General features: G+C 48.6%; 1 protein-coding gene across 1 annotated transcript; it reads right to left on the bottom strand.

The window, feature by feature from the left end:
- Positions 1–2,719: 2,719 nt before the first annotated feature.
- LOC144130272 (uncharacterized) lies at positions 2,720–10,325 on the bottom strand. Its single transcript, XM_077664232.1, has 2 exons — positions 9,813–10,325; positions 2,720–3,887 (listed from the first exon to the last, which is right to left on the bottom strand). The coding sequence occupies exons 1-2, from the start codon at positions 10,238–10,240 to the stop codon at positions 2,723–2,725; spliced, it is 1,593 nt and encodes a 530-aa protein (XP_077520358.1). The 5' UTR covers positions 10,241–10,325; the 3' UTR covers positions 2,720–2,722.
- Between the last annotated feature and the right edge of the window lie 1,656 nt (positions 10,326–11,981).

Raw genomic sequence — 11,981 nt, 5'->3', positions numbered from 1 at the left:
ACTAGCCCAATGAAATCAATTAGGGATATCTAGAGTCGCATAACATTATCCGCAGTAATGTTGGAGAGTGCTAGTAAATAATAGCTAACTTCTTAAGTATTGGCTTCAGGAACAAAGTGCCGGTTGGGAAGTTGCACACCGTCGTGATAAAACAGCCGGCTGCAATGTTTTCACCAAGGTGCCATTTACACAGCTCGACTTACCAGCCTTTAAAAAAAGCTGCCATGTGACAGCCACTGGCGCATATCTCTCGCCCAGTGCAAGCCCCATCGGCGACAGAGAGGAAAGTGGATTTTGCTTTAAAGTCTGAAGCAGCACCACTGTCACGTGGAAGCTTTTATACTGTGAGAATCCTTTCAGGCTGGTAAAAATAATACGCCGTGTAAATGGTGCCTTGGTGCATGCTTTTCTGCTAGCTGTTTTACAAGCAGATCCACATCTTGTGAATTGGCACTGTTTGTAAAGCCAATAAAGAAAATATGTAGGTAATTAACTTTGGGGAACGTAAAAAAATCCTACAGACTGGGCAAGCGATTCTCAAAAACCGTCAGGTGGTTTCACTCGGCAAGGCCACTCAGTCTATGTTAAAAGCTTGGTTACTTTTAGCTCGGATACCCGGCATACTCGATTACAGAGGTTGCGTCTATGAGATACCAGTTTTATGTCGCACTTGAATAAAAATCCGCCTCGTCGTACGTTCTTGTATTACCAAGGGTGAGAATACACTTTATTAGCGAAGTTAAAAAACTTCCTGGAAGGTCGTATTTGTCCAAACCGCAGCGGTGGCCTAGTGGTCAGCATCCACCTCGCATATGCGGCACATGCACGGTGTGATCCCTAGTGCCGCCGGGTAACCACCGGTGATACAATGCATGGTACAAGCTTTCCACTGGCCTGGTACTGGGCCTATCTGGGGTGAAATCCTTGGAGAATGGGTCTTCGACTCCACCTTGAATAGCCGAAAAATGCCTTGTGTCATGGCGCTCTTTGGCCATAGATGCTCTTGCGCCATAAAAACCAATCATCTTCTTTATCCAAGACTAGCTCTGCGTATTCTTTTTTATGCTGAGCATTAGAAGCATCATTGGAGGGAAAGTGCGGAGTAACTTATTTCCCATTGGCTGAGAGGGGTTAGAAGTCCTCACTTGCAGCAATCATGCAATGGTAAGCCAGATCAGGTCTGTCTGTGTGAAGCCTCAGGCGGCAGGTGATGTATGGGAAGAGCAACCTGGTACTCGGCAGCCCCACCAGTCACATCCAGCAAAGGCATCAACAGCTTCGCATGATATCGCATTGCTAACTCAATGGAATTTTAAATCCAGATTTTTTTTTGTTCATGTCACTTAGCCGTGTATAATTACATATTGCACTGCGAAACTTACAAGTTCTCAAGTCGACACCAGCATCTGGAAATATTTTTCAAACAAGGTTATTTTTCGAAAACCTTTCAGGAAATCGAAGGACGTTGGCAGAAGACAAGCGAGGACCACGTGAACGCAAGTTCTGTCACACTGAGAACAAGTGAATTTGGGCTACTCTGGACTGCTAAACTCGTTCTTTGGCGATACCGGAGACCAGATGCTCTCTAACTCACTTATAACGGCATTCAAGCAATGATTAGCTGGCACTCTTAGCCAGGCTGAGTGTATTTGCTCATGAAAGACCTTAGTTTTCACGCTAGCATAATATGCGTCAAAAGACGTACAGTTCCATGGTGTAAAATGATAGGAATAGGAAACGCAAGTGATTAGACGGCAGTGACGCAAACGCAAGTGCTATGCTGAAGCCTGCGACCCGGGCTTGCGCAATGTGCAGCACACATTAAAAGAGAGATGTATTTAGGTGTGGAATACCAGATGCTTAAAACATATCTCCGCACCAGTGTAATAGCCTAGAGCAGTGTTATAGACTGTGAAATGTTTGTCCGCTAGTACGTATAACGTCGAATAACCACCGTTTGTCGACTGATTTTGCAAGGATCCTATTAATGATAATGTTTCGTGCGAACACGCTGCCGTCGGGTACAATGGTAGCGCTGTCGTCGAGAGCTGTTCTCTGTGTTCCAGCAGCAACTGGAAGCAAATTATTCACCGCCTTTTCGTAAGCTTTAGCGGACAGTTTCCCGAAATAGGTGAGATATCTCATCTGGCACTTCCGTCTTCGGCTTCCGCTGCTCATTCCCATGTGGTGTTGAAGAACATGGCATCACCTGTGGCGCACTTGAAAACGCGCGAGAAACCGGCGCTTGCGGGCAGCGCCACGTTGCAGATGGATTTCGGAAGGGACATGTCTCCGAGGCTGCGACAGTGTGCGAAGCAGGAGACCAGGTAGAAGAGCCGATGCAGCTCCCAAGGACTTAACTCCTGCAGGCTTCGAACGGGGCGCAGTTCGGAGCCCTGTCCCATGACGAGTTGTCCGTCGTTGTCAGCCGGAGGGTAGGCGCCCTCGGAGGGTTCCTGAGCGCCGTCGTTTTGGAAGAAGCTGGTCCTCTGTATGGCATCCAGGACGTACGAGTGGATAACCAGCGGAACGTAGTGAGAGGGGTGGAGGCTTAGGCTCAAGAGAACTGGTCTCGCTGACAACAAAATCTCTGTGAACTGTTCCTTGTTACTGTATCGGACAAGATCGAACGGCACCAATTTGAAGCTGGCTGTTCTGTAAAAGATGTAGTAGAACATGAGCCCAAAGTTGAAAGCTATGTACTTTCCTAATACCGCCATTTTCAGATGCACCGGGAAGCTGCTGTGGAAAAGGGGGGTATCGCCAGGTGCACGGGAACCCCAACTTCTCGCAGCACCAGCATTCTGTACAGCTCGCTCAGTGTGATGATGGGTAGGTAGCGAACGTCACTGGCAGAGTTGCGGTGGGAGTCCTTGTACGTGGCCATTCCTGCCGAGGCCACAGTGAGGTACATGCTGAGAAAGGAACCTTTCATCATCGGAACGTAATTGTAGGCCTGTTCGACTGTCTCCCAAGTCACGGACATGTTGAACGCGTTCAAAGAGACATCGTTCATGGCCAGGCGCATATCCTCTGCAGTGCTGACATCCGTGCGACGAGTCGCGTCATAAAGGGCGTTGCGAACCTCCCCGAACACCTCGAACATGGCTGCGGTTTCGTGTTCATTTATCATAGCGTGCATCATCTTCCACACGGCTAAAGGCATGAGACCCGCGATTGCGTCAAAGCAGCGTGCGGCTTTGTACCCGTCCGCTTCGTCCGCGAGTCCAAGGTCGGCCATCAGATGTCTGGTTAGGTATTGGGAAGCAAGCGGCGACAAGTACCACACAACATATGCGCCAATGTACAGCTGCGCCCGACTCCTCGCTTCCTCGCTCGACGTGTAGCCGTCCAAAAAGCGCCTGAAAAGCTGCAGATGGAGGACGAGCATCTCGTCCTTAGGCCAGAGTTGCGAACTGTCCGGAAGGTGGCGATTCATCGCGACCCTCATGTCCACGTCAGAGAGGTTGACATACTGCGCGTCGGGAAAACCGTAGTGGGTGTATATGTCCCGCGACAGCGCCGTGTGCATGCGGAGAACTTTCTGAATCATCTCCTCGTAGGACTGGCCAGTGCCGCCAATGATCTCGGCACAGCGACGCAGGTAGAGGCGCGCTCTGCGTCGGCGCACTAGGCGGAGCACATGCGCGATCCACTGAGGCACGGAAGGGTCCAGGTAGAGGTAGATGATGCTCTGCTGAGGCCAGGTGGGGTGGCGACCTACGGCCATTGACCACAACGATGGCACGCCGTAGTCTAGTGACGACCCTACCAAGGTGTCCAGGAAGTCCACTCGTGAGACAGTGCCGGCTTGCAGTGGCCAGCCTAGCTTCAGACGCTGCAGAAAGGAGCGCAGTAAGTCCTCGGAGGCCGCGTGGCTGAGGCACCTGGGATCAAAAGATTGGGGTAAGAGAAGCGAAAAGGGCGGGTGGTGCGGAGAGCGATTGGGGGTTCGTTTAATAGACTGTGTAAAGTGTCTATTTTAAAGCGCAAGCTTTATTAGCCTCGTCTAGTGAAGGTCATCGGCAGGGTACATTTGACCTTCATATGTGTCATCCACGTGAATCGCCGCAGCTGCAGCCGCGCGCCGACGCCGCTGCGCCCACCGCCGCCCCTTCACCTGTGCCACATGACAATCACGTGACTCGCCGTTCACTTAAAATGGAGACGGCGCCACTCTCGCGTGCCTTTACACACACTGCCGCCTCGCAGTTTCTCGCTATGGATGAAGCGAGTTGGCCGGGACCGTCTGCGCCGTCGGGATGGTCGCGTAGACGACGGGCTCAGTCTGATCATCCGGCTGACGTTGCCAACCATTCTAAGATTTAGCTAGAGGTAGGGAAATTAAACGTGTCAAGCTAGCGGCAGAAGCTGACGAAGAACGGGAGCGCCGACTGGCAAAACGGCGGTTGAAGGATGCCGAAAGGTGGCAGCGAAGAGCTTTGGAGGCAGCCGCTGCTGCTTTTGCCTCAGCCACGACTACGGCTTCGATGACGGACGAAGAGGTTGAGACTAACCTGGCTTAGCAACACAGCACAACCACGCATAACAAAGCTTTCGCTTCCATAACCGGCTTAGCCGAGCTAAGCCGCAGCCATTTTTTTTCTCATCTCAAGAGGGAGATTGCATTATTATTGTGGAGGTGTGAAAATGGCACAAATGCCAACTGATCTCCTTCTCTAGTAAACAAACCTGTATTAACTGCACATACCGCGTCATTTCAACTCCCATACCGAAACTTCATGTTAAAAATATCTGGAGTCCACCTGACATAGTTATAGCGGGTATCTCAGGCCTTACGCACTCTTGATTATTGCGACTAAACCTAAAATCAGCACTACTTGAAGTCAGACAACTCGCTTGTAAGACTGAAGTACGCCCGAAACTCGAAGGCATTTAATCCGTCTCGCACCCTTCACTAGCGCATCTCGCCAATAAAAATGCAAGCCGTCAGAAACCGAGCCGCGGAATTTATCTTTTCACAGTGTTCACTTGATACTAGCGTCACTGAACTTAAACTCTCTCCCTCCCACGGATTTAATAACGCCGCATTTGCCTTCTACATTTTGTGTTTAACCACCTTGAGTTCGGGCATCCTATGTAATAACCCCCACCATGAGTATCGCCTCACCTAAACCACTGTCATCCCTTAGCTCTCATTGTTGACCGCGCAATAGCGATGAATGGTAGCTTTTTTTTTTCCTAGAAGCACTAGCCCAATTGAGTTCCCTGCCTTTCACTATCCTCAGTGTTTCATATAATGTTTCTTGCTTTCCTAAATTACGTCCTCCAGTGCTAGTGCGCAATTAATCATTTTTGCATTGTTTCTTTCCTTTTTGTTTGAACATGGTATCAGCACTTCTTGAACATTGTTCTAGCCCCGCCTTATGTAACGCCTGTAGGCTCTTAAGGCTTCAATAAATCAAATGACAAAAAAGTGTGGTTGGCGCGTATGCTGCGAACTCTGTCTTTAGAAATAAACAGCCAAAGGGATCACTTATTCGTCAGAAAAAAAAGTTAACAAATGATTACGATAGCCGGTAATGCGAAATTAGAGTGCAGCTCTTCAGGGCTGGCAGGTGGCGTGTTACGCTGCTAGTAGCCACCCTCCGGCGTCTTCCCGTGGCAGCCACCTTCCTGGTGGCGCTTCGGTCTGCTACTTGGATGGGGTGCCTCGATGCCAGCGCCGCCGGGTTGGAGACTTCAGCGGCGCCGCCATATTAAATCACACCGGATCAGCGGCGCTATCGTTTGTAACGGCGCCGTTCATGCTCTCGGCGCGCTTCACATAACTTGAACGGCCTTTTGTAGCGAGAGCTACACTGGGCTACCAGTCGAGCATTTCGCGGTACATGGGAGAGGACAGTTGTGATTCAATATGGCGGCGTCGCTTAAGTTGTCCCCACCCGGCGCTGGCATCGAGGCACCTTACTACTTGGACAGCCGGTTACGCCTACGACTACGACGCGGAAGCAAAGAACAGGCGCCTAAGAGCTGCGCTCTAAAAAACACCTGGAAACAGCCTTTCCCCACTGCCAAGCGACGGTGCGACCAGAGTGTAAGGCCACGCAAACTTGGTCTTCCTTCTATAGAGAGTCGCAAAATGTCGGCCTTAGAGTGGGAGCAATGTGTTGAAGTCGTAATCTTTAGCAGCCAGCGTAAACTATATATCCTTCTTGACACCGCTTTGAAAAGACTCTATCTCCATCTGTTCTTCAAGTTGCAACATAGCAATTTGGTCATCACGGGGAAAAAAAAAACAAGCAGAAGGAATACTATCTAGAAACAACGCCCAAGTTGACAGCTGTCCTCCTCATCCCCATCTTCCACTGCTCCTATGCGGTGCCATGCACTCTAAACGATTTATTTTTCCTGAGCTCAGTATTTCGCGGAAGCGGCTAAAGTGACAGGTAAATAATATTTCGTGGCCACTAAATCTGGCGAAGCAGATGTGGAAGTACTCCTCATTCGGCTCTATTGCCTCAGCCTTGGAATGTTGCTGAAGCTGCAAAAGATGCTAGGCGGGTCGGGCTAACCTATCTGCGAACTACTCAGGCTCGTGAAACGCACTTTAGCAAAAACTGGGCAGGCAAAAAAGAAAACGCACTGATGTCTTATGTTTCCCTTAAGAAGGGCATTTTTAAAACAAGCTGAACTCCGGGCGAATTCCTGGGCTTTCAGCCTAGGTCTAAACGTTCGTTTTTTGTTTTTTTGTCATAAACTGAGCTCTTTCACTCGACGAGTACAGAACTTCAACGGCAAAAGCCGTCAAAAGGTATGAATGTTATTGCGCTCACGCTGGGTTTCATATAGTTTATGAAGATAAAGGGGCTCAACATAAATAAGCAAAGAAACAAGAACAGAAAATTGGACGGCAGGTTAGGAACATTACATTTAAATGCTTTCCTTTCAGCATATATGATTAAATTTTCCTCCACACTCTTGATTTGTAGTTGGAGGTGGAATATTGTGCTGATCACAGCGACTTTTTTCTTTGCGTAATCGTAAGAAGGTCCTTTCAAGAAATTATTCGCAGGACCTATTTTTCACGAGCTGTGCAAGATTGTGGGAAACTCGAAGGTAGCTCCTCATGAAAACAACGTCGTTTGGAGCAGTTCATTTCTGAAGGTCTTTTTTTTGATATATTATCGTAAAGGATAACACATTTATATGTTCTAAACATAGCTGTATTCGGTCTGAAGGACAGACAAAGCTTTTGTTTTATGCTTTCTTTGGAATGATGCGCAAGGCATTAAACATGGGTCACAGCGTTGAATTCGTCTGCACGAGGTAACCCATCTTTATCTGATTTTTTTTGTCACATATAGCTTCGGTATCATGAGCCAAGCGGAGAATTTGACGTCACAACTACGCTTGACATCACGTGTGCCATAAAAACCTTAAATATAATCGGTGTTTTATCGTTGTATGTTCTCCAGCTTTAAGCTAGTATTGGGCTAGAACCCTAAGGGGGAGTGAACAAGCAGCAATTATATGCCAGTGTTTTAGGTGTCTCTTGTGATCTCAAACTTAACTGTTTTAGAAACAAAGTTCAGGCTACATTGCAATCAAGGCAGAAAGCTGGAATAGTTGGTGATTCATTATTAAATTTAAAAAACACGTCTTTTATCACTATATAGAAAAAAAATGAACGAAAAACTGCGCAGGACAGTCACCCTAGGTGTGCTGTGAATCGCAACAGCAGCCATGCCTTGACGTACGGCTTAGATAGATGCAGTTGAGAGGTGGTTTGAAAAGCTGAGATTCGGGATGATACTGAGAAGTGGTTGTTAGGGGTGGCTTCGTAAAAAATGCTTAATTCAGAATTTCTTGATAGACAGTTTCGAATTACGCGCTGATCCCGAGGGCCGCCTAGTGACCCGTCGTATATGCCGAAGGTCGCAATCGTGACGTCACTCACGTCTTCATCACGTCTGTTGTTTGCGATCCACATTGTCAGTACGCGTATGCCACAGACTCGTTGGCTCCCTTTGTGATAATCGGGGGCCCTGCGTCTGTCTTCGTTCTCGTTCCGTCCTGACAGTTCACCTTTCCTGCATCCACCTCGCCATTCAAGGTCCTCGCACGGCGTGCGAACCTTGCATGGTCTCAGCATACCTGGTGAGAACTGAGCGATCACTGCGCTTTGCTCCCACTGCCGTTCGGGTAAGCGCCTAGCATTTTGAAGCGAAAAGCTTCACTACGGTAGGTAAAGCAGTCATAGCGTAGGCCGGATAATGACCTTGATCGACCTTCAGCCCAACCACGTTAGCCGTGCATGACCATATGTGGTACAGTTATGGTGTCGAACTCTTGACCCCTGACCTTGACTCATGAACTTTAGTTGACCTTCAATTGACTTTGTATGACGTTTGGGCTTTGAGCTTAAGAACATCCGATGGGGTGATGTGAAGCGACGTGATGGCATCCGGTGGGGGTGCCGCAAGACCAATGTGATACCACGTCATAGCCACGTGGTCGTGTGGGTACATATATAGAACGGCTGTCGCGAGCGTGTAAGGGAGGTGCCATGGACGAGTCTCAGCCGCTTAGCAACCGTCCTTGCTTTTCGCTGAATTCCTGGGTTAGCCAAGTTAAGCCGCTGCCAATTTTTCTCTTCTCTTCTCGCGCATGCGCAGTTTGCCAGAGTGCGTCACAGGTGCGTGTCACAGAGAGCAAGCGCAGCGGTTACCCTTACAGTGGCTCAGTGATAAGCGCATTCACTAAGGACGCGAAATGGAATCCCGGGCGCGGCGGCCGCGTTTCCATGGAGGCGAAATGCAAATGGACGCCCATGTGTTGTGCGATGTCACTGCCCATTATCAAACTCATGGTGGAGGAAAACAATACAAAATGGACAAGCCTCAAAACAAACGGGAATACAGTGCACATCCGGATATGTATTGAATCCCAGGTTGTCAAAATTAATCCGGAGCCATCCACTTCAGCCCTCGATCCTCTCTCTGCCTTCTTTCATCCTCTCCTTCAATCTTTACCTCAAGGCACGGTGCCGACCCAGAGTGAGACAAGCTCGGACCGTTACTGCGCCTTCCCGTCCTTATAACCACTTTTCAGAGCAGCGACAGCTAAACAGGAGAGAAAGAGTACATTACTGCGTCAGAAACATTTGTCCTATTTTTTCTTCTCGTATAGCGCAAGCGCAATTTGCTGGAGCGTACGGACTTGAAGGTTTGGGTTCAGAGGCTTTGTTTCGCCTAGTCATGCCGTCGTAGTGACAGCTACCGGTGCAAATTATATGTAAGGTACAGGCGAATTACAATAGGTGATCGATGTTTCCTAATTCTATGCGCACCATTCGAACCAACCAACCAAAAAAAAACGCAAGAAAATTTTGCTGTCCCCCGATTAAACAAGAATGCTAGAATGATTTTGTTTCTTGCTTTAGACAGCAGTGATCGGCTGATAGACTAACTGAAATGAGTGCCAGAGAAGCTCTGTAGTTGCCAATAGATGCTGGTATTACAAGAAACTCGGAAGGTCCGACTAGTTAATCCTCATTTTTTATCTCTGCGGCGCACGAAGTAAGACAGGTCCTATGGACAGACTGCTATACCTAACGTCGCTTTGCGCACCGTGCGCCTAGCTCTGCCACGTCCTACACTCTAAACATCAAATGAGTAGAAAGGGAGTAAGCTGTCGTACCTTTGATCAAAAGGAGGTATACACCCATATACTCCCATACAAGCGTATTTGTGTTTAAAGTGCACGTCTCTAAAGGGCGTTCAGCATTTCGAAGTACAGGAGTCTGCGGCACAACGTGTGTACCATAAGGGATCGCGGCGCGTGCTCACCTCACGAAAAGCCGGTGCGCCTTGTCCCTCGCCGAGTGCCCCGTTGGCCCGGACTGCTGCAGGAGGACCGCGTTGCGTATGATCAAGGACGCCCGCTGCTTGTACGCCTCGAGCGGTGTGTTCAGGCGAGTCCACCCCGCGCACACGTGCCGGTGGAAGTCGTCGCAGGGGCTCACGCTCGGGTCCGCCGAGCGGCGCACGTCGGCGTAGAGCATGAGGCACTCTCGGTCCTCGCCCTTCTGCTGCCACCAGTTGACGGCTAACGGCACCACGCAGGCCAGCACGCCGCTCACGGTGGACATGCAGGCCACGAACAGGGCGTGGCGACGGCTCGGCAGGCTCTCTTCCAAGATCTGCTCGGCGCTCTTGCGGCGTCCCTGGGAAGGGGCTCTGTCGCGGGCCCGCTGCTTCCGCGCCGGGGCCGCCATGCATTCCGAGCCGTTGGTGTGGTGGACGACGTTGCGGGCACAGGGCGGATCCAAAATGCAGAGGTCTGAGGAAGAACGGGACCGACGAAAACTGGGCGGGCTTTCTACTTATTCTTCTTCTATCTCGAGACGGTGGCACGAAGCCACGAGGCACCTTGGGCATCGCCGGAAATAAAGATGACATTTACCACGAGCTGAGCAAATTTATGAGCACGCCATGTGCTGGTGTTACCACGACACGAAGAAGGCAGTGGAAAATGGAAAAATCCTGACTATATGGCGTTAGGCCTTGTTTAGAGCTCAAGGATAACCATCACTATCAGTCTGAATGGACGCAATACAGGACAAAGGCGGCTGTGGCATACATACGCCCAGCCCACGCTCAATCACCCCCTTTCACGTTTGGCCTCTATTAGAAGCCGCTCAGTTGCGATACCAGACCACTGGTTAGACCATGGTCCCGCAAAGTGTAGTAGTGTGAATTCCAAGAGAACCCGGAAGACCCTGTTTGGCTGGTAAGCCAGGCAAGAGCGGCGGCTAAAGCCAATGGGCCCCTGAAATGAGGGCCCACCCAACAAGCCTCGATTTATTCTGTTATTTAAATATTTTTTTTACACACACGCTAATCGAACACGGAAGGAAGAAGAGGGGGGGGATATTTAGTACAACGGCAGCTAAATAAGCACTCTTTGTCATCCCGCTCTCCCGCCTCAGTCTCCAGCCACTTTAGCCGCGTTCGCGCGGTGAGAATTCTGACGCAGAGGGCGACTGTTTTCTTTGAAAGCGTACATGTCAGCAAAATGTTGAAGGCCTCTCGGCAAGTGCTGCGCAATTGACAAGAGTCTGCATCCAAAGACTTATGAAACTCGCGTACGGTTGCATTTAGCTTGCCGGGGGATAATGTAGCTCACGCTAAAGAATCTCGAAGACGGCTGGCTGTGTGTGACGCTTCTTTTTTAGCCCAGTGCCTATGGCAGACCAGTTCCCTCTAAGAACGTAGCATCACTCCATGTTTCCTGCTATATATCTTCTTCCTGAAATATTTTTGCCTGCTACTGAGTTAGAGTGCCCTCAGAATTTTCATAATTTGCGTCCCTTAGCGAAAAAAAGGCTGTGCTAAAAATTCATTTCTAACACATTTATAATTTCTTAATTATTTTGAATTTTTTGTCCCTATGCCTAAATTGCAATACGAATGCTTTCTAAGTATGCTAGGAGTAATATTTTGAATATTCCTAGAAATGCATCAAAAACAGATTTCCTGTTCGCTTAGTATATATTTAATATACATTAAAAATATACTAAAACATACATTAAATGCATTAAGAGTACACTAAAGTATACAATAAATACATTAAAATATAATAAAAATATTCATTAAATACAGTACATTAAAAATCAACTAAAATATAGAATTCATATATATTAAAATATTAACTTGAGCTCAGCTGAAAAAAAAAAGCGTACTAGTCTGATTCACCGTATAATTCTGATCAATGTTGTCAACATCAGAACTACTGAATTAACTGGCTATGAGCATCAGGAGACAGACAATCCCAGAGAAAACACTTTGTTATCAAGAAGGCTATGACAATGAAACGTCACGTGACGGGGCCTGAACGGGAATGACGTAGCCGCACAAGGAAATGCCGACGGAAAGTGACACCAGCAAGCAGGAACTGCTCCGACAAGTGTGATACTTTGCTTGGCTTATATTTCCAGCGTGGAGAAAATAGTGTAA

The sequence above is a fragment of the Amblyomma americanum genome, chromosome 4 (assembly GCF_052857255.1).
Source record: "Amblyomma americanum isolate KBUSLIRL-KWMA chromosome 4, ASM5285725v1, whole genome shotgun sequence".
Taxonomy (NCBI): Eukaryota; Metazoa; Arthropoda; class Arachnida; order Ixodida; family Ixodidae; genus Amblyomma; species Amblyomma americanum.
This window is presented reverse-complemented; position numbering and strand designations above follow the sequence as displayed.